At 35.8% G+C, this 22,096-nt stretch overlaps 1 protein-coding gene across 1 annotated transcript in view; it reads right to left on the bottom strand.

Annotated features, from left to right (window-relative positions):
* Positions 1-1,530: 1,530 nt before the first annotated feature.
* Positions 1,531-22,096, bottom strand: part of CERKL (ceramide kinase-like) — a 26,010-nt gene continuing 5,444 nt past the window's right edge. Inside the window, exons 3-12 of the mRNA XM_009870233.1 lie at positions 19,543-19,606; positions 15,194-15,336; positions 9,051-9,125; positions 7,446-7,623; positions 7,087-7,155; positions 6,730-6,758; positions 6,537-6,645; positions 3,844-3,940; positions 2,487-2,662; positions 1,531-1,713 (exon numbers count right to left, since the gene is read on the bottom strand). Coding sequence (XP_009868535.1) covers positions 1,632-1,713; positions 2,487-2,662; positions 3,844-3,940; positions 6,537-6,645; positions 6,730-6,758; positions 7,087-7,155; positions 7,446-7,623; positions 9,051-9,125; positions 15,194-15,336; positions 19,543-19,606 — 1,022 coding nt within the window. The 3' untranslated portion in view covers positions 1,531-1,631. The remainder of the gene's footprint in view (positions 1,714-2,486; positions 2,663-3,843; positions 3,941-6,536; positions 6,646-6,729; positions 6,759-7,086; positions 7,156-7,445; positions 7,624-9,050; positions 9,126-15,193; positions 15,337-19,542; positions 19,607-22,096) is intronic.

Here is a 22,096-nt window from a genome sequence, read left to right as displayed (position 1 = left end):
ACTCAGACAAGAGGTGTGACCTGTAACCAGAGGTTCCAAGCAGCCCTGAGGAAAAACATTTTTCTCCTGAGGACAGCCAGCCAGTGGAACTGGGGTGCAGAGAGGTGGTCTCGTCTCCATTCTTGGAGGGTTCAAGGCTGGAGTGGACGAAGCTCTGAGCAAGCAGATCTGATCTCAGAGCTGGAGCCGCTCCAAGGAGGAGGCTGGGCTGGAACCCTCCTGCGGCCAGCGCAGAGGATGCTGTGACTGAGCCTCTCTGCAGCCACCAAGTCCAGTGCAAAGGGCTCTAAGAGTCCTATTGTAATTAATTGCCTAGGAAACAGGCATTTGATTGCCTATGAATTCAGCCTTTATTACTGGCCAGGTTTGGCTGCAGAAACTGCATCAGCTTTTCAACAAGTCTCTTAAGAGAGATAAGTAATCTTTCACAGTACTTTAGGTGCAGCACTTCTGTCTTTCTTAGTTATCACAGGTAAGAATTTTTCACCAGTAGTATTTAAAATCAAATAAAATATAGTAGCTATAGCTCCCATGTAAAGCCCTTGATTTAACAAATTCTTCAAGACTGGATTTCGTGTAATACTTGACTGCTTACTGAAGAAAGAACTTAAAGCAATTCATTCTAGCCATGAGAATGCAGCTTTCATACCGTTACTTGTCAGATGCCTTCTGAACGATCCACTGACAAGGAAAACGTTCACTATCCGTGTGATCCAGCAGATGGACAAACTTGTTGGTCTGATACTTTTCATCATCTCAGATGCCAGAAAGAGTATAGGTTAATTTGCTATCATCTCAAATAACTGTATTAAACATTTTATAAGTTACAAAAAAAAAAAAAACCACTCATGAAAAACTATGTTTGTGCTCTTCTATAAGGAAGCTATAAAAATATAAGTCAACTCTAAGTTATTTATCATAACTTTATTCTCAGCAACAACAAAAACTATGCTGAATATAGTTTCAGTTCTAGGATAGATAAAATATTTTTAAACATTTATATTGTACAAAGGGTAGTCTTTAAAATACATTTCAAGAAAGAAAAGCCCTATAAGACATCAGCATATTCTTTTTTATTACTCATTAACTAGAAACAATTTGAAAGCAAATTTATTAAAAAAAATATTATTCATATTAGAAATTATAACTAGAAATGGAAGTACTTGATTAAAAATATATGTAAATAAACCTACATTTTACCACTATTCTGCAGCAAAAGGTGGTTTCACACCTCCACTCACCATCTATCTGAACAGAGTTCCTGGCAACATGGATAGCAGCAGCAGACTTAAAAGTACGTCATACTGTATTATTGCAAAATATAGAAAAATTTTGAAAAAAATCCTTTCTTCTATTCTGATGGACACTTCTCAAACTCCAAATGTATAAAAGACCAATACAATCGGTTTTCTTTTTTTTTTCCTTATCAAGTGTAACAGTTTCTTCACAGTTAAATACAACCTGATAAAAATATATAACTTGATAAAAATTTTAAACCAGAAACTTTACAGATATCTCAGTTAAGCTTGTGCTACAACAACTGAATTCAGCGAGTGAAAGACTGAGACCCTGAAAGCTGTGCATAGACGTGAGAAAAGGATTCTTGATGCAGAACTTGGGGCATGTCCCTTCTATATGCAATTGCACGTTGCTTGCGAACTCTCCAGGTCATCAGTGTTCACTCCATAGAGATGGATCAGTTGCGGATGCAGCCTGTGAAGTGAGGAAGTCAAAACTTTATCCCTTTCATTAATCTTGCAGTGGTCTGCCACTGCATGGGTTTGGAGGGGGAGAGAACAAATATCTATGAACTGCTCTATGGAACAAAATCAGATGAATTACATTTGTCACAATTCCTATAACATCATCTATAGAAATACATATATCCTACATATGAGACTGTCACTCTGAGCTCTGTGCCGTCAACTAATCCCACGTGCTCTGCAGAAGAACAAACCACTGCCTATTAATTCCACTGATAATCCTCCCATTTCCCTGTGTATTCATAGTCTCTTTCTTAGATCCTGGATACAGAGACTATTCTCAAGCAGCACTAGGTTTCCCACAGTTAAACAACTACATGTTTTTTTATTAACCTTACACACGCTGCTTTCCAAGCAGGAATCCTTACTGCAAAAAGAGCTCTTCCCAGAAGTGACAGACCTTTAAACTCATCTGTTCTCTTAGAAAAAGAAGGGTAAAGTAGCAGGCAGGAAAATAAGAGAAGTGGAGCTGGAAGCTGATAAAGCACCAAAAAGTAAAGACCACATGGGTCCTAACGAAGCTTTCCAAAGATGGGCTTGAGGCAACAGGGCAAAGGCCCAAACAGTGGCAAAAAGGCCAGACTGTGCGACACTTCTATTCTTACGGCGTTTACAATGCCCGATTTTGGTGTCAGCTGTGTTATATACAGGTGTCATACATTTAAGATTGCAGTACTAATCTGTTACAGGTAGACAGTCCATAAATATAATACTTAGCCTTACCGAACATGAACTTCCGATGCTTCTTTCATTAAATCTCCATCTATATTCCAAGGGTAGTTTTCTTCTGCAGAAGCACCATTCAAATATGTATTTTCTTTGGCATCAGGCCCATTTTTAAGCCTTGGTTGTACTTTTACTTCTTGAACCATGTAGGTCTCAACAAAGGGAAAATTGAACTAAATCAAACACAGATATATATTAAATTAAGATGAAAGAGATAGCGGGTAGCTTAGCAACAAACTGGTTTTTTCTTTTTTTCTTTTTTTTTTTGTCTAAAGTAAATAAGAACACTTAACTCAAGCTTTGGCCACATAAAGCATCACATATCTCAGCTTGCATTTATAAATTAATATGCTCTTTTTATCCTAACTAGTGCCTCGGGAAGAACGTTAGTGTTTCATTTGCATTCCCATATCGGACTTCCTCAGTCTACAAGTGAGGTAGTGTATCTTGCATATTCTGAAATGGCACATGCTTTCAGAATGCATGATTGTGCAAGTAAATATTTTCCTGTGCTTTCTTCATCATTACCAGTAATCCTGTCCCAAATGGGGCTAGTTAAAATTCTACTAAATGGTCATTTTAAGTTTAAAGGAGGGTCCATATCTCCTTGTCTAATTTCTAATTACAAAGGCAGAGAGAAAAGCAGAACCTTCATCCAAAAGCATAAATGGAAAGCACAAACTGTCTTCTAAATGCAGCTGTTAGTGCTGTCACATGGAATTGTCATCCACACCTTCCCCAAACTCTCTGATGGTTGACAAATTCAAACCTAAACCTGCAACATTTGAATGACGACTCGTGTGCTTAGACTATGCATCAGGTCTTTGGGACAGCAGTAAGGCACCATGTTTGGTCGCTTCACTTTTCAGAGACAGAGTAACGACCACAATTTTGAAATGTAGTTCTGCAAATACTCATAACTAGATGGAATGCATTCCTGATGAAAATCAACAGTCATAATCCACTGCTACCAGCAAAGCATGCAGTGATCTGCTGAAGTTATGGACTTTACCTATTTCTGACGGAGTTGCATGATGCCAGCCCAGTCTGTCTCTGTACTACACGAAATTTAAACACAGCATGCATTTCCTTTATTGTGGTGAAAGGGCTTTACACCCATAAAACTATGGTACAACACAAATACAAGTTAAACCACAACAGATGGGCTGAAATAGGCTAATCGGTATTAGTCTAGTGATTTAAAAAAAAAAAAAAAATCAGATAAAAAGGGGGCTAATGTATTCTGACAGGAAGCTAAGTCTCCTTATGAGGATGCTAACATTAACTCTTGCACCATGTCTACCTTCACGATTAACTGTTCTTTTTATAATCACCAGACAGAAATTAACAGTACCTGATCTTTTACGCTGGCGTATCTCTTCAGATGTTTTATAAACTCTGTTCGAGAAGTATTCTGTACAACAATAAGAGCCATGCTTCCGTTATTCAACCTGAAAAGCAGACCAATTTAGTTCCAAAACCAAAATTCATTAATCTGGAAGTTTAACAGGCTCTTTAATAGTCCAGATTAGATTGGGGAGAAAAAAAAAAAAAGCTAGCAAGAGTAAATTAATGGAATAGTCTCAATGTTTTTATAAAGCTTTTTGCCAGCCTCCTGTACATCAATATATAAACTATGCAACTGAAGTTACTTAGCATTGATATATTTATCACATATACTGTAATAATAAAATTGTAATCCCTTTTCAATATCTTTAATTTATTGACTATAATACACATAATTTTAAAACCCCTGCTTTTCTACTTAACAGAAGGCTTTTAAACATGGGAGATCACAAATATATCTTTTCACTTTTCTCTCCAGCAAATTATAATGATTACCATAAATGCTGTGAAGCAGAGCTTTACCAAGAAACCGTTCCTATGATGCATGCAAGCACATCCCCACCATGGAGCCCAGCGCAGATGGGTTCTTTCACCAACTCCAGTAATACTCATGCTGTAACATACTGTGACGTAATTCAAACCACCTTAGTAGTTCTCAGTACAGCTCTACTTACACATTTCACAAAGCACATAGAAGTTAAAAACTAAGGGAATTTTGTACAAGACAAAACAGTCATATACTAGAGATTAATCAAGAAGAAACGCTAAAAGTGCAGATACTCAATGGTCCCAGGTACCTCGTCTCACCACTCGCAGTTCTCTGCCTACTGAACAACTGCATCAGGAATGTTCTCAGACTTGGACGCAGTTCAATTTAGGATGACACTTTTTACATAACTTAAGTCACCTGGCATAGCATTACTTTGCAGATTTAGAAAACAGGGATGGTGAAAGTGAAAAAATTGCCTCCTTATCACATTTGCTGCAATAAAAGGGCACAGGAAGCTACTGGGCAACACGTTTGTCACTATGGGCTTTTATCTTCAGAGACAACTAAGAATTCTCATTCATTCTCTTGCAAGGCCAATCTGCAGCAAAGCACACCACCTACGCTGTGAGAAACAAAGGTCCCACGTGGCTCACATAACAACATACCTTGATATGTTTCTGCAAATTTAGACTAGTATAACTAGAGTTACAGGCAGCAGTCAAAGCTTTCATTCCACTTCAAACGTCTTCATGTGGGAAACCTCCTCAGAGTGAAGAAACCTAGCTGAGTTGAGCTAAGGCTGCCACGATGGGCCTTGAGCCTCTAACAATTAATGCAAAAGTTATGATTCCTGCATTGAAAGATCTTGTAGCCAAGGTGCTATTCACCGTGAGAAATGAAGTGCCTGTCTGAGGTCTACACCTCCTACCCAACTAGCTGACTGCACTCCTAAGATTTTTATTTAAAAGAGGGGGAAAAAAAATATCCTTACATGAAAGGACAGAGGGATCCACTGAGAAACTACACTGTGAGAGAAAGACGCTCACTCAAACCTGCAATAATTGCACAAAGTTGTCATAAAATTCCCTGTCACTGAGAAACAGGTGCCAAAACAGATGGAAAGAGAAAGCAAAGCTAAAAAAGAACAGTTTCTTCAAGTCTTGTCAGAATTTTTGTACTGACTGGTGTAGAGCATACCAAATGCTGAACACAGTAAGTTCCTGAGAGGGGACAACATCAGAGCACTATCTTGAGGTATATGAAGCTCAGCAGGACCCTTGTAGCAAAGAAAACTTCTTATGAAGCGTTTCATCAAAACTGATTGCTTCTACATTGTTTCCAAGAATCCAAAGTCTACCTGCTCAGCCAGTAATTTTGAAGAAAAATACCAATAAATTCTAAGGCACATCTATTTTCAGCTAATGATAATCAAATGAAGCAAAACAGACACATTGCATAAACTTCCTTGAGTGTTGGCATGTTTTTTTAGAGGTATGCACATATGTGTAAGTTTCTGCATTTTGAGGGAGCATGTTCTATTTCACATACAACTACAAAGTTTGCACTTGCTGTTCTCCTTAGTTGTCAGCTGAATACATCAAGTGCAAATATTTATATCTGGTAACTGTTTTGATTGCTACAAAGCATGCTCTCAGCAGTCAGCTAAAGGCAAAATGATTCAATGTCAACAACCAGATAACATTCTTTCCCAAAACCCTACAAGTAGAAGCTGCATTTCCCAAGATCGGGGAAAATGAGAGAAAAAAGAGACAGAACACAAGTGTGAATTTCAGTTTTTCATAACAGGAGAAAGATTCATAATTCATTTTTACTGGATGTAAGGCAGAAGATGAGAGGCACCTTTGTATCTGAAAAAAATAAAATCAAACGCAAGAATGAAGTTTCTACATATAGCCAAATCCTATGACAGATGACTGCTCGATGACTACTACTTAAGTCAGACTTGCCAACTAATTTAATCACAGCAATTATCCACTCATTATTCTAGTTAGACTGCTTGACCTTATTTGCCTGATCCAAAAACTGATTACAATTCCTGGGATTATTGAGTCTGCTGTAGTCCACACTCCCTCCCCCACCCAGAGGGACTAGACTACCTAAACACAGGCTCGTATTCTCAGAAAAGCCAAGGTCTTAAGGTAAGATGTCAGAATTTATAGACATGACTAATTCTCTAAACCCCTACTGACCTCGTATTAGGTGCCAAGCCTCTTGGTGCCATTGAACACAGACAAGGGATTGCCATAATGCTCACATTCAGGAAGTGACCCTGAATTTTGTGCCATTGATCCTTGCTGCCTAAATATAACAGAGTAATTCTATATTACTCCAGTTCAGGCAGCCACTGTTCGCTTTTAAATAACCACAAATGCAAAAACTCACCCTTTTTTCTAATTTTCTCCTTCTTCTTTCTAAAAGGGTGGAAAGGTAGGTAAAGTAATTTAAAGTCATTTTAGCACATTTAAACAACTTCTACTTCAGGAAAAAAAAAGTAAGCTATTAATGAAACTGAACAAACCAATGATTCTGAGTGGAAGACTGTTTTGTAACAAAACCTCTATAGTCTGTAGGGAACATTTTACAAAGTTGCAGTTGTCAAAATAAGTATCTTTTTTTTTTTTCTTTTAAGCCTGTTTTACCTGATCATCAAATTGAACAAAGTTAAGATTTTGTGCAATTTTATCTTCAAGGACACATATTTTTGTAGCTTTGGAAATCGTCTGACTCAGTTTTCCTTACCTGTCATTCTCTTGAGAATCTTCCTGTGCAATTTGTAAAGGTAGAAATGATAATTCACATTCCTCTGGCCTAGAAAAGTATGAACATTTACTATCATGTAAACCATGTAAACCAATTCTGACTGCTAGACAGACTTCTATCCACGTTAAGATGATTTTAAGGAGATGCTGAATATACAGAATTTATCCCTTCTTTAACTTGTAAGAGAGATTATACATCACATCTGAGTTAAATCTGTCTGCAATTAAGAAGTCAAAGTAGCTAAACTACTAGTATCTGTATTTTTACTACATTAATTATTGCATTTTCCTCAAGAAAGTGAGAAATACTATAAAAAAACATAACAGCTCATGGCATACTTGAGATCTGCCAGTGTTCTGATAAAAGCAAAATCCTTCCGCTGATTGGAGGGCATCCAACGGTGTTTTTCAGCCAAAGCCAGAGTCCTTGCACCAAAACCAAACATAGCCGAGAACCCAAACCGCAACAGCTTGCTTGGAGTACTGAAAGTACAGACATCCACTGGCTGAATATGTCCTAAAATTTCAAAGATAAAGATCAGAAATTACAAATAACATCCATATTTCAAATGGAATACAAATTACCAGTTCATTTTCACCTAATTTAGCTGCGGGGAGAAAAAAAAAATATAGACTCCTTTCTTTAGGAAGTCAGATCTTACTACTGGAAACCAAAATCAATCTAGATATAATTAAGACTTTATAAAAGTACTCGCTTCAGAGAACAACATTCAGATACATCAAAATGTTAAAAAAAAATATGGCAAAACTTCATCTGCTTCATCAGACTGCAACAAATCTGACTATTCAAATTTTCAGCAATTAATAACCAAAGAAAATGGAATATTGCTACATAAACATTTGTAACCATTTCACCAAATATTTACAACGCCTGAATATTTTACTGCAAAAGATATGGGAGCTCTTAAATACAGGTTTAAAATGTACTTATGTTTACAGTTACAGAATTTAGACACTTGATTCTGTTCAAGTTAGGGTATATAATTTTTTCTGTAATTGAACCTGGGCAATTTCCATTAGATGGAGTGTCTCTAAATAAAAAACGACAGTTTTAGATTTTGTCTGTAAAGGCTTATGTATTACTGTCTAAGAAATAGAGCACTTGCACTAGTGACTACAAGGTCTAGAAAATAGATACTTAGGATGGACCTTCCCCATTATTCTCTTTTTTATTTGGAAAAAAAATAAATGTGTCCTAAAGAAACATTGCTCAGCTAAGAAAATTTTAACATTGCTCAGCTAAGAATTTGCTATTTCCTAAGACCTGAAAATAAGGCTTCCACTAGCAACTTAGTATTTTTTTAGCATAATTCCATTTTCACATTCAAAAATATATTTATTGTGCAGTGATACATATTGTGCAAATGATACAATTTTTTCTACTAATATAGCTTTCTTATAGAACCTGTAAAAGAAATGCACATGGAGCTAAAAAGATGAAAGATGCTTTCTCAGGAATATAGTACTTGTCTGAAAATCCTAACCCCTTCCTTAAGCTGAACGTATTGTATATTTTCATATTGTCTTCAGCAGGTATACTAAATCAAGTGATTATGTAATCAATCATTGCATACCAACACACATGGAATAACATTATTCACACAATCAAGTCTGGAAAAGGTTACCTTTTGCATTAAAAGAACATCAGTAATAGGGCATGAATGCCAAAATCAGACTTTATTCTACAGCAAAGCTTAGTTACCAGATGAGGTCCACAACCTTTGCTACTGAACTGTACTCAAAGAATCCTAAGCTTTCCTGTATGCTATGAATCAGGATAGAATCATTTGGGCTTAAAAGTCCTACAATATAGTTTACAGTGCCATAGCATAAAGCTATGCCTTTATTAAACAACTGGTTATGGCAAACTTCTAAATGCTGCTTCGTTATTTAAAATCTGATAACGTACGTAAAAATATTTACCCAGTACAATGTGCAATGCTGCAGTCACTGCATGCTGAACACCATAGAGAGTATGGGCCAAAATATTAGTAGTACCTGTAAAAGTGAACACACACTACTATAAGAGAGATGCAGAATTGCAAGAAAAAAATATATATACAGCATTATTTGAATGAAGAAACTGAGACCTTTACTGCATTTAAAAAAAAAAAAGAAAAATTACTTAGTTTTGGTAACAACAGAGATGCTAAGTAGTACAAATTAAAAACATTAAAATTTCCAGAGGTCTATAAAATCCTCTCTGCAAATTCATTCATAAATGTCATAAAAACCAATGGGGGGAGAGGTTTGCAAAAACTTCCCTTTCTTAAAAAAAAAAAAAAAATCTTAAAAAAATCACTTCTTCTGTACCTAAGTGCTGTGCTGAGGAACTGAACAGATTATCTAATAAGATATATTTGAGGAATATTTTTAAGTTAAAGAATAACACAGTACACAGACAGTGTAAAACTGTGTTTCCCAGGCATAATTCTACTAGACCTAGTATGAAGTGCTCTGCCTCTTTCAGGTTATATTTTAGATTCTTAGAAGCAATAGTGAATAAAGTTAACTACTGCCCATCAGTTTTACATATGAGATCACATTAATGACTGAAGAACAGAGACAACACAGAATTTGACATATGTCTCACAAATTATTGACTTGCATTTAATGCATTAAAACTGACCCATCTAACTTGCCTTTGCCATTGCCTGGACATTGGCAGAGCAGTTGTACCACTAGCCACTGGACAGAAGAGATTAATAGATTTTCAAACAAGGGAATGAGTAGTAAATCAGCTGGCAAGTAGGGGGGCGGGGGAGGAAAGGTCAAGAACTAGCAACACCCGCATGGAGTTGGAAGAGAGTGGAAAACTAGGCTATCAGTTTGTAAAAGAAAGCAGCAAAGTCTGGAGGCCGATGTTTGGTGGTGACTGGTATGTCAAGTCATTTTACCTGTGTAAGAAACAGGGATATACATGTAAATTTTGCCCTTTTGCCTTAATGTATAGGATATAAAATACTGTGTATCAGCTGGCTTTTAAATATCAATTTCTTTATAAAATCCTGAACAAGGAATGGTTGCATCTTCCCTAAATGGGTATAGTTCTAACAGAATTCCAGGTTGATTTTTCTCATTGATCACATCTCTGACATTTCTTAGCCAAACAGCAGAGCCATAGGATTCACTTCCACAAAAATAAAGAAGCAGGGCCTGCCATCAAGCAGGCAGATCATTGAATTCTTCATATCACTGATTAAGGGAGGAATAATTCAATAACAGATTAATTAAAATAATAAAGCTACAAAGGAACAATTTAGAACCTAACATTCCATAAAGGAATGAGTTCACTCACATTTTCAAATCATTTTCTTGTTGCTTGAATTATTTAATGTTACAGCAGCAGGAGACAATTCTGGATGCTAAATTTGCCTAAAGTTTTATAGAAACATTTAAACTTGTCTTTCACATGTGAGGGAGAGAAGAGAGAGAAGGGAAAAATTACCACATTTCAAACAAGAGCTACTCAATATTTAAATAAGCATTTTAAAAGCATCATGTACCAGACTGAAAACTTGCGTTCATCCCAAAACTCTGCAATCTTTGATGTCATGTTAACGGTAGAAAAAAAGACTGAATTTAGAAAGACTGATGTACATAATTACAAACCTCTAAAGACATCTTATCACACTTATTCAGGAGTATATGCTTCAATTTTTTTGCTGTATCTTACCTGAATAAGAATTTGTAACATAACTGAGAATTATATCTCAGTATCTCACAGAGGGTGTGTTACATCCTTAGAGCTCTGAAAGTAATTCAGAATACTCAGAACCCCACAGAAAGCTTTCATTTCTTGAGAGAAAGCTCTCAGGGTTCCTAGTACATGAAGGAAACAAGTGAGGTACATCTAAAACAATCTTTGAAGTTTACATGTCCAGTGGTACATGGAAGAAATCAGGTTATGTACAGTCTTATTCTTTGAACAATTCAAAAAGAAATGTGCTTTCATTCACATATTTCTCAGAATGTTATAGGTGGCTATACTACTAATTTTTTTCTCCTTTTCCCAAAAAAGAGTAATGTTTAAATAAGCCCAGAAAATAAGGATTATGAAGTACTATGAAAGAAGAGTAAACTGGCAACTTCAAAAGCTAAATGCAAGTCTTTGCTTTTTTTCTCCTAGAAGAAAGTCTCACTAGATACACTAAACAGGAAGTCCATTTTATTAGGAATATTAAGATTTCAATCATTTATATCCAACAATATATATCCAACAACTCAGCTAGAAGCAGTTTGAACTTTCTATACATTACTCATTGAAAAAAGGCAAAATTATAGCTCTAGATACAATTTACTATGCCAAATAGTGAGTTTTTCAATTCAGTGAACATAAAATACACCTCTATAAGGAAAATTAAAGGACAAAAAAATATTATGTTTTATTTAAAAACCAGTTCTTTACAGAATAACACAAGTATATGCTCAATATTTCATGTTTGAATGACAAGATTTAACCTTTAGATCCAACTAAGGCTGCTTAGCCACTGAAGCTGGCTGAAGAAGCAGCTAAAAATACTGAAATATTTCCTTCAATCAAATTTTTGCAACTGTTACCAACTTTAATGGCTACTTCTTCAAAGCAAAGGAAATCACACACACAAGCAGCAGATCATTACAAATCATGCAAATCGTGTTTATTTCCTGTTAATCCAGAAAAAAAAAAAAAGTTTCCTTGTCACTGAAAATCAAGCTAATAAAAGAGCACAGGGCAGAATATACTTCTGAAGATAAGGTTTGGTATGTCTTAAAAAAGGGATTCCTCATTTAAGTAAGCAAAATTTATTAATACAGATGGCAGCAAGATAACAAATGACCACAGCTGAAGTCAATACCAATCTTCATACTGACTTTAATGAGAGTTAAATCTCATTCCTACTAAACAGGATAGGCACAAGTAATTGCATCCTTCTCTTAAATCTGTGGAGCTCATTAACATTTGCAGAAGTAAACAAGGCTAAAACCCACCCTTTCGTGACTCCTGGAAAACAAAACAAGTTCTGTCTATTCGAAAACATAAGAACTGCACCCACCCTTCCACAAGTTGAAGATCTGAACAAGCACAGTTTTGCAGTGACAAGTAACATCCCCTACTCTAAAAAAAAAACCCCACTCAATACATGCCTAACAGCATTTTGATTCCATTAATGACTGAATAATATGTTTCGTTATGTAGGTCCCATACAAGCAGGAAGCCACAAAAAAAAAACAACCCAACAACTTATAAACAGAGCAAAACCAATGAAAGTTATCATATAAAAACATTACAACACAAGCTTTGCTGATTTAAGTAGTGATTCAAAACTCATGGTTTTAATGCCATTACTTATCCTCCCAAGTCATGTTCTTTTCCCCTATGTAAGCTCTCAATATTATTTACCAATATCAAGACGGTTCCCTGAAACACTGTAGTATTACTTCAGAGATTAATAACCTTCTCTGATGTCCACGTATGGGCTTGCACACACAGATTATGAACAATCTCATTTTTAGATCTCACTCCAACTACTCAAGTTACTGTAAAAAGGTTTCATCCGTACAACTCTAGCATCTCTGTCACCAGCATTTTTTAAACAGAAACAAAGAAGATTCTATTATTCCCAAAATATAATTCTGTTCAAAATATTAAGCTATTTTCCTGACACTGTGATCAACTTCCTACAACCTCCTTCCTATGAAATGTGCAAAAGCATCACAGTAAGGACAAAGTATCTGCAGGTCATGTAAAGCATGACTGATGAAGGTACCAAGCAGAAACTGTAGAGAAAAAAATTGTCCTTGGAAGTGTAAGCACTTCTGCAGTACAATTAACTTAATTAACCAGACAACATGAATATTCATAAGGTGGTTAATGTCTCCCCCATCCAAACAGATAAATGTGATGTAATGACTTCCTAGTCAAGCATAGCTAAAATTCTGATGAAAACTGCACGAACATTTTGGTTCTTTGCCTGAAACATCACAGAAATTAACAGTCCCTCAGTAATATTTTATTTTCTGAATTAATTAGAAATCAAGAATTTATTTAAATGAAGCATTTTGAACCAAAAGGTTCACAGCCATCAGATATAGATTGTCTCTTGCTCTGTAACAACTGGATAGCTTTTTTAATGTCCTCACAGTTCCCCCTCCCCTTTCTCCCATTCCCTCTCTGTACAGTTTCTTAGCAGTAGTTCCCATAGCAACAAACACTCCTGCTGATGGCCAGCAGTACGACTGCAGGCTTCCCCACATCTCCTCCCTTTAATTTGGACCAGAATAAGGCAGCTCAGTAGAGTATTTTAGTAAAAACACACTTCCCTCTGGACCTTTCTCTTCAGGACGTAAACTGTTTCAATAGCAGCTCCTTCCCATCAAGTTGGCTGATACTTCAAAGTGCTGTCTTAACTACTTATAATGGAGGCTAAAACCAGATTTTTAGCCACTGAAATATGCTATCCCATAATACAGTTTCTATTTTCACTCAGCAGGAGAATCCTAACAATTTGATACAATTTATTTCTGGGGGAAAAAAAAAATTAATCAACTATTGAGTTCAGTCTTCTTCATGTACGCAAGTATCCTCCTTATCTGTTTTCTAACTGACTACTTTTTGGAACATTAATAATATGGAAATAAAATAAGCTAAAGATTATTTCTAAGAACCTATTAAGGAGTTTCTCACACTATCATTCTATAAATCATTCTCACTCTTTGACATCAAAGTCCGTGGCATTCTGTGTAACAAGCCGTATAACACTCTTTTGAGTTTACAAAACCTTTTTGATCATCATGTATTTGTCTTAAACTGAAGAGAGTAAACGCTAATGATGAAGCATAGTGACCTAAGCTCACCCAAACAGCATGGAGTCAAGTGCAGGAGCGATTCCATCTCAACATCATCAAGATATTCACAGCAAACATCATCAAGATAATCACAGCAACTGAACTGAGAAGTGATGGTCCAACTGGTGTACTAAAATTCCTTTGCTTCGTGTCTTTGAGATTAATGTTTCTTTTACCAGTACATTCCCAAGGCTTAACTTGAAAAAAAAACAGTGCAATCTTGCATTTTTACCAGCAACTAGTTTCTGTCTCAATGATGCTTTTAGAAGCGCAAAGCAAGTTAGAGTACCTAAAACCTGCTTGCTTGGTTTGGAACCAACTTGCTCTTTTTTTTTTTAAAGAACCAAAAGCAATTGGCTGTTCACCTGGCCGCAGGAGTTTCTTCCTTACTAGTTAAAAACACCTGAGAAATAACATCAAGTAATTACATCAACACCCACACCAGAGGGTAGTGTCCATGCAAACATACCCATCCTCTTTAAAGAGAAGTAGTTCACACACCAGTCAAGAATCAGCCCTGCCTGTACTAATTCCAACTAAGCCTCCATGCCTGGACGAAGTTTTACTACAAGAAGGGCAAATACAAAAATTGGAGAAGGACACACACCTCCCCTAAAACAAAGAACAACAACAAAACCACATCACAAGATGCAAGAACAAGTTAATGGAGGAGCAAAAGGATTTTTCAAGGGAGATGCATACTTTATCAGGTCTGTAGAAGTAAAGAAGAGAGAAAGCAGTTTTGTGTGCACAGAATTTTTATTTTAATATAATCCAAAAATTTATTCCTGGAACACCATTTTAAAATAGACCCGAAGCATGAATCCAACTGAGAATCCTGCCAAGAAAACTGGAGAGAGAAGCAGAACAGCATGGCTCATATTAAGGATGTTCTAGACAAAAAAGTTTTTATTTGGTCTCATTTCTGGCAGCAAATAAGAGCAAAACTTGATCTTTGCATAGATCAGCTGAAAAATAATTTTAGTTTTCTTCTTCCAGACTTCCTTCCTTTAGGCAAAGAGCTCATCTGTGCCATTACTATAAATTATCATAATGATTTAAAATCTAGCCATTTGTAATCAATCTAAATCACTAATTTAGGTCATTTACTGAATAGCTCCCTTAACTAATAGAAGTTTTAGCACCAAGAGCTGTCTTTAGTAGCCAAAACCATAAAACATGCCAGAGGGACTTAAAACAGGTGAATTACAAAATGTAACAGTACCTTTTAGTCTCACCTGCTGGTATCACTCCAAGAGGAATTGGTGCTTTGACAGGGGTTGGTATATAGTCTGTGTCTTTTCCAGCATCTATCTGGGCTTTAAGTAGAAGACCATGAGCAACTTCACTGACAGATCCATCTCCACCAACACAAACTATCCTGTTACAAAACAAAAATGTTTAAAAGTTTAAAATAAACTCTTCCATAGCTGAGCAAAAAAGGGGAAGGCAGCTATCGCACACCGTATACATAATGGCATTTCAAATCCTTCTTTCTTTAAGAACAAGCTAGGGTTTCACTACCAGATCAGAAAATGTTAACTAACAAGGCACAAGCATCCTTCTTCCTGTTTTCTTCTATTTGAGCAGGAGTGAATATATTTAAAAACTTCCAATTTCTTACCTTATCACGCCTCATGCATGTGAACTGATTTGATGGAAGAGTTAAGCACATGCTCAAGTGCCTCAGCAAAAAAGTTCGTTAAATCTTTCAATGCCGACCTGCACAAGCGTTCCCACATCTTTTAATTGCCCTTATAATAACAACTCACCAAATATTAGAATAAAATTAAAAATACTTGAAAATAGCTAATTCCACACACTACACAGGCAGTTGAGGGATTTAGCAAGGTATAAAACCCTAGTGCCAGCAATCCTGTGCATGAAGGTACTTAATCACTGTTTCTGGAGCATGTAATTAAACTCCCACCTGCTGTGGCTGTAGAGAGGAATGTATTTGTCTGTAAAAGCTCTGTTACAGCAAACATCTTTTTATTTTCCCTGCTTTTGTTTATTTAAGTAACTATTAAAGTGATTCTCCAAATTAGTTACATTTGAAAGTTGAACATTTTTAAGGTAAACACATTTTAATGAGAAAAACAGGAATAGTACGCTCCAAGCACTTCCAATATAAATGTGGGATTTACTTTAGGAGGTACTTACATAAAATATTATCTTCATATATCTATGGAAATGCAGTAATGAAACTACGTCAAATAATTCAACCAGATAAAACCAGTAAACTCTTTACAAGAAAATACCCAATATGTCATTAATGTTTAAATTAAATTATCTCAGCTCCTTTACCATTTTTCTTTGGATCCTTTTTTTCTTTTCCTAGCTATTTTTCTGGTTTTTAGGAATGTTTATCTAGCTGCCCACATTATTAAAAAAAATAATAATAAAAACCTCAAAGTGTAAAATATCAAAAGTTTGGAGCACATTTTCTTCCTGCTCATAATCGGGAGTCATCTCTGGTCTTCTGTCTCATTTTTGGTTTAGATTGGTTTATTCCTAGACTTAAAAACCTCTGTCACAGCAGCAAAAACAGTTAATCTTTGTAGTCTGATAAGCCATACCCTTGGAAGGACTTATGTGAATTGTCTTCTAGCTACTAAAACTTTTTAAAACAGATGTTTTTTTCTTCTGATTTGAGGGGTGGCCATGGGAGTTATTATCGGCTGTAGATGAAAAGTCCAAGGAATAACATAAAAATGCCGCTAACTTTACTTTTTATTAATTTAGCATTATTCATCAAGAGTTGCCTTTTTGACTGGAAGTAAAGATACCGTCAAGAACCAGGGATTCCCAAGCTAATAAGTGAGAACTTTCTACACATAAGGAATAGTCTTGAGCAAGCAGATTTCACTAAGATCTTGAAGAGGGCTTCTTAGAGGAAGAAACATCTGTCTAAACAACAGACACAAGTTTCTTAATCAACCATTTACCAAAGTCTCACTTACCCAGGCTACTCTAAACAACATCCATAATATCTGGGCTCCTGACTAGGGAAGAAATACATGCATGTGCATTGCGTATTTCTGTCATGGTACAAAAAAGAAAATGCAGCTGAGGTAGCAGCATGACAAATGCACACCCTCTACTTGTCACCAAGGCTTAGCCCCAAGGCAGGAGAAAAAAGGACACTGCCAAGTCTGCAAAGTACCTAAATTTCCAGTGTCAGTAAGAAAAAGAAAACAAAAAAAAGGTGGGCAGCAAAAAAGGTGGAGCATAGAGATACAGCACATATGCCTGTGATCTTGCAAAACTGAGTGGGAACAGCAGAAATTGAAGAGAAGAAATTATATACAGAAACAAACAGCTTTGACACAGAATGAAAACATAGCAGTACTGCTTACAGAAAGCACTGAGATACAACTTTCCAATTTACTGCTGGCAAATCATAAGCTTCAATTTACTTCCTATGCTGTTTAAAATGCAAGGAACCATAACCCTCTTGGAGAGAAATCCAAGATCAGAAATTATACGTTGCTATACTGCTTGCCTGCTGCAACAAATAAAAACCTATTGTGTCTTGCCTTTTAAACATTTTTACTTGAAATGGCTTTCAATCAATCTGAAATAGGCAATGCCTTGAAAAGCATGAGCTGAGTTAGAGCAGCAGACTAAAGCATGCAGGCATGGTCTTCAGTCCACACTCAACTCTCCTCCAGTCGCTTCTGAGCCTGGGTGAGGCGTGAACTCTGCCACAGAGAAATAGCACAAAATCTAGCCATGCTCTTACCACCACATACAGTGACTTCCACATCTAAAAGGAGATATGGAAGTGCTATTCTGTTTTGCAGATCGGGAGCTAAGTGGCATACGCAGTACCTCACTTGAACAAAACTGGACAAGAAGCTGGGGCAAAACAGGAAGGAAGCGAAGCCTGCCAAGTTACAAGCGACTGTGCTCAACAAACAAGTACAACTTCTCAAGAGTTAATGGAAATACTGAGAAGACATTACATCAGGTGGCTGCTAGAATGCCTAAACGCCTATTTTTTCATCAGCAGCGCAATTTCATTGTTGTGGAGTTAAATTTCAATTAACCAGACAGACCCCATGCATTTTCTGACTTAATTTTCAATAAACCACAATCAGCATTAAAATTTTATTTTGGAGAGACTGCGGCAATTTTGGGGGCCTGTAAGATTTTTATATCTATGGCATAAATTCTTAGGCTAGACAGCACAAGAACTTCACAGGAACATAATCAAAAGAACACCATAACTTTTAAGGAAATCCCGATTTCAAATATTCTCTTCCTGTTCTTAAGAATAACTCTAAAGATAATGGAGGAGAGAGAGATTAGTGATGTTCTCCAGCTTTCTTTTTCACAGTACCAGTCCTTTAGCATAACATGAATTCTGATCTCAGTCTAGCAGTCTCTGTAGAAAGCATCCGAAGTTAGCTATTTAATATTTTTTGTATTGTGCTTTACTGAAGGAGCGTGTAGATGGAGACCAAGATATCTGAGAAGTTGTAAAACTCATTTTTCAAACACTTCAGAAATTTCATTTTTGCTCATAAACTCTGACAATAAAAGCTACTTAATTTCCACGTGAGAAAAAAAAAAAACAACGCCTAAACAGCTAATTTAGAAAGGACAGGGATCTTTTCACCTCAGCAATCCTAGCACCATACTGACTTAAGAGTTATCTTCTTCCAGCTTCTTCTGTTCCCATTTCCCATTAGTTCTGGCTATTAGAGAGAAGTCTTACAGGTAAAGTACTCCAGTGATTCTACCCAATGATCCAAGATGGAGCAACTCAAATATGACTCAAAGTAGAAGGGGTCTGCACAAGAAGATACAACCCAAAGTTTTTCTTTTCTGTCTTCATATCTGCTCCCCAGGACAAACTGGTTCCCCAGCCTGCACTCCAAAAGACATGTCTTAATTGGAAAGAAATTATGCTTAGAGTCTGGAATACATACATACATACCTGCATTTTCAGAAATATTTTTTCGCCTAACTATGAGTTTCCAGAACTAATAGAAACTGATTAGACTATAAAACATTATATTAGCCTTCTTCTATGGCTCACTGTATATTCCAATAACAGCAGTAAGAATGCTTCCACAATAAGCAAAACTATTGTTATATATTAATGAATCTTATTATTGAATGATTGAAGTAAAAATGCCAATGATTACAGGTCTAATCCACATAGTAAGATTTTAAAAAATGATTGAACAAGCATCTTCACTCTTGACTTCAAGTAAGTTTGAATGATTTTTATTTTTTTTAATGGAAAAAAACATTCAAGTTACTTTATATAAAGTATTCTTAAAAACCATTTGAATGGATAGAGCAAAATACAAGGCATTTGTGCCATTCTTGCAAATAGAAAGATTGAAACTTTCATGAAGTGTATTTAAGAAAGGTTTATGTTTATTTTCCATTATTTATGAATCTAAAATATCTAGCTATTGTCAGTAAGTAACAAAAAACAAAGCATCTAATAAGAACCGATTTTTTCAGGCTTAATATATATGTGAAACAGAATAACCTAGTTTTGGATGGAATACAAATAAGAAATAATGTGATAAGGTTTACCAGCATGCATTGTCACTACCCAACTTACCCATCAAACACCTGGAGTTCACATTCTTTAAGAACTGAGAGAGCATGTCCTTCATATTCAGTTACTGTGGAAAATAACATTATTTAATTATGAGTAGATGAGATCATTTAAAAGTGGGTTTTAATTTTTTTTCCCCTCTAACATAAGGAACACAGAGTAATTCAGACTTTTTCTAAAAAAAAAATCATTAAATGCATTTAAGTTATGAGAAGCTATGCTTTACAGTTATGCTAGCTAAAAGGCAAGACAACTCAGCTGCCATCAGACACATGGCTTTTCAGTGCATTTAAATTCAGAGAATTAGAGAAGATGTTTGTTTCATCAAAATGCAAGTTTTAGCCTTGACACAGTCAGTAAACTTCAGGAAAATGTAAGCATATCCTCAGTAAAGACTGAATTATTTCAGTATCAATCAAATTTAATTGCCTTTGTGTTAGGATATGCAAATTGCTGGATCACAAATATGAGGAGTTGAACACAGAAGTATGAAATCAAGCCAAATACCAGTGACAACAGAATATAACACACAGAGGAAGGTGGCACAAGTACACACCAGAGTTCATAGCCTCTGGAGGAAACGAATCTGTCACTCTACATTGATGTCTCTGTGTTTGCTGATACCCTATATAGTACTGTAAATGCCAGTGAAGACAGGATAAACTGGCATACTACAGATGGCACAAAGCAGCATAACTACATTTAGCATTTTCTAGGCCAGCTTTGCCAGAAGAGACAGCCCAGCTGCAGCCACCCATCAAAGATTTTTGCTGACTGACATGACACTTGCAGATGGATTTTTTGTGTAAGAATGTGCATCATTATATGCAAAATTACATTAATCTTTCATGCTTGTCTGTCCCTGGTGCTAGCGTAGTTCAAGGCTTTTCTCCAGTGTTTCTAAACACTGTTAAAATTATTAGTCTTGGTGCCTAAAACAATCACTGCGTATCCATACCTGTTATAACGGTATTTCTATGGGCTATTCAAATGCTGCTTACAAGAATGGAAAAAAAACTCTCTCTCCCCATATATATCTACACATACACACAGAAATGCATGTGTATATATAGCGACTGTATACAAAACTTTTTTTAAAAAGAAAGCAAAACCAAAATAAAAATGATAAAGTTTTTACACTTCGTACTATACAATTGAATTTACTTTTTTGCAGGATTTTTTCTGGAAGATGAGAGCACAATATTTAAGCTATCGTGCTCAGATCTGCTTGTACCAGTGGGAACTAGTCTTTCGTCATTGTCTGTACCAATAAAACTGTATTATCTAACCAGTAATATTGTGCAGTGTGCAAAAAATGCATGGTTCAAATATCTTACCACTGTTCATCTGTGAAAGAAACCCTTCCCGTGACAACATACAGTTCGTTATCAGGTTATACGCCTTTTAAACCGAACATTATGACATTCAGAAAGTTATGAGAACACTCAAAGTGGAATGGGAAATTAGATCTTATTTTGTAAAAGAAATCATGCTCAGTAGTTTCTTAATGTAATGTATGTAAATTTATGTTTACTATTATAAAATTAATTCATTCAAAGAACAAGGACAAGAAAGAGGACTCATGTCTACACAGAAATCAGTAAAGGGAGTAAAAACAACTAGTGTTAGACAGACTGATGGGGATTCTACCCTCCTTGCATTTAGCAGCTTAAATTTAGAAATTATATAGGAAGAACATTGCAAAGCTTAACACTGGGGATCATTCCAAGAAATTAAAAATTTGATGAATTACAGAAGTACATGGCATCTATTTTGAAACACTGTGTCAAAAAGGCAATGAAAAAATGAAGTTTCTAGGAAAAACTTCATGAGAACATATAGAAAATAAATCGAAAAATTCCAACACAGACATAAAAAGACTGCATCGAAAAAGTTTTATGAGGGCTTGATAACCTCCAGAGAGATATCACTCTGGTGAGCAGGAAAAAATTAGATGTTTGAATATTTGGTCCTGTCCTAATTCAAGGAAAAACACCAAACAAAATGCAAAACCAAAGAAAATTACACAATACATCCTGGTAACAGGAAAGATCTTCTTTCACCATTTGAGAAGGATTCAGATTCCACACTTGGCAAAAATATTATCACAAAAGTATTTCTTAAATCTTTCAACCATTTTAGTGAATAATTATCAAGTTTGCCCTTTTCAAGGACATTTTTCTCCAACTTGTAAATTCCAGTATGCATTAAGTTTCAAATAGCATTCTGAAACAAGAATGCTGTCAGTGAACCTCATTTGAGCAGTCACACATACTCCAAAACATCACAACATCCTATCTCGGGTAACCAGCAAGAAACTAAGGGTTCAGCCCCTACATATAGAAAAAACAACATACAATTAGTTCAGCACTTCAAAACATGGGACATTTCCATATGACACGTATAAATACTGGTACTTGTGTCACAGACTAACGTCAATAGGATTAAAACAGCTAATGGTAACAGATTAACTGGTGTTGACACTGGATGAAAAGAAAATAACGTTATTTACTGTATAGTAAGTTTAAACCCATGTTATTTGTCCAATTCTCAATTG

This window comes from Apaloderma vittatum, unplaced genomic scaffold (genome assembly GCF_000703405.1).
Source record: "Apaloderma vittatum isolate BGI_N311 unplaced genomic scaffold, ASM70340v1 scaffold42695, whole genome shotgun sequence".
Classification (NCBI taxonomy): Eukaryota; Metazoa; Chordata; class Aves; order Trogoniformes; family Trogonidae; genus Apaloderma; species Apaloderma vittatum.
The sequence above is the reverse complement of the archived record's forward strand: the minus strand, read 5'-3'. Positions and strand labels throughout refer to the sequence as shown.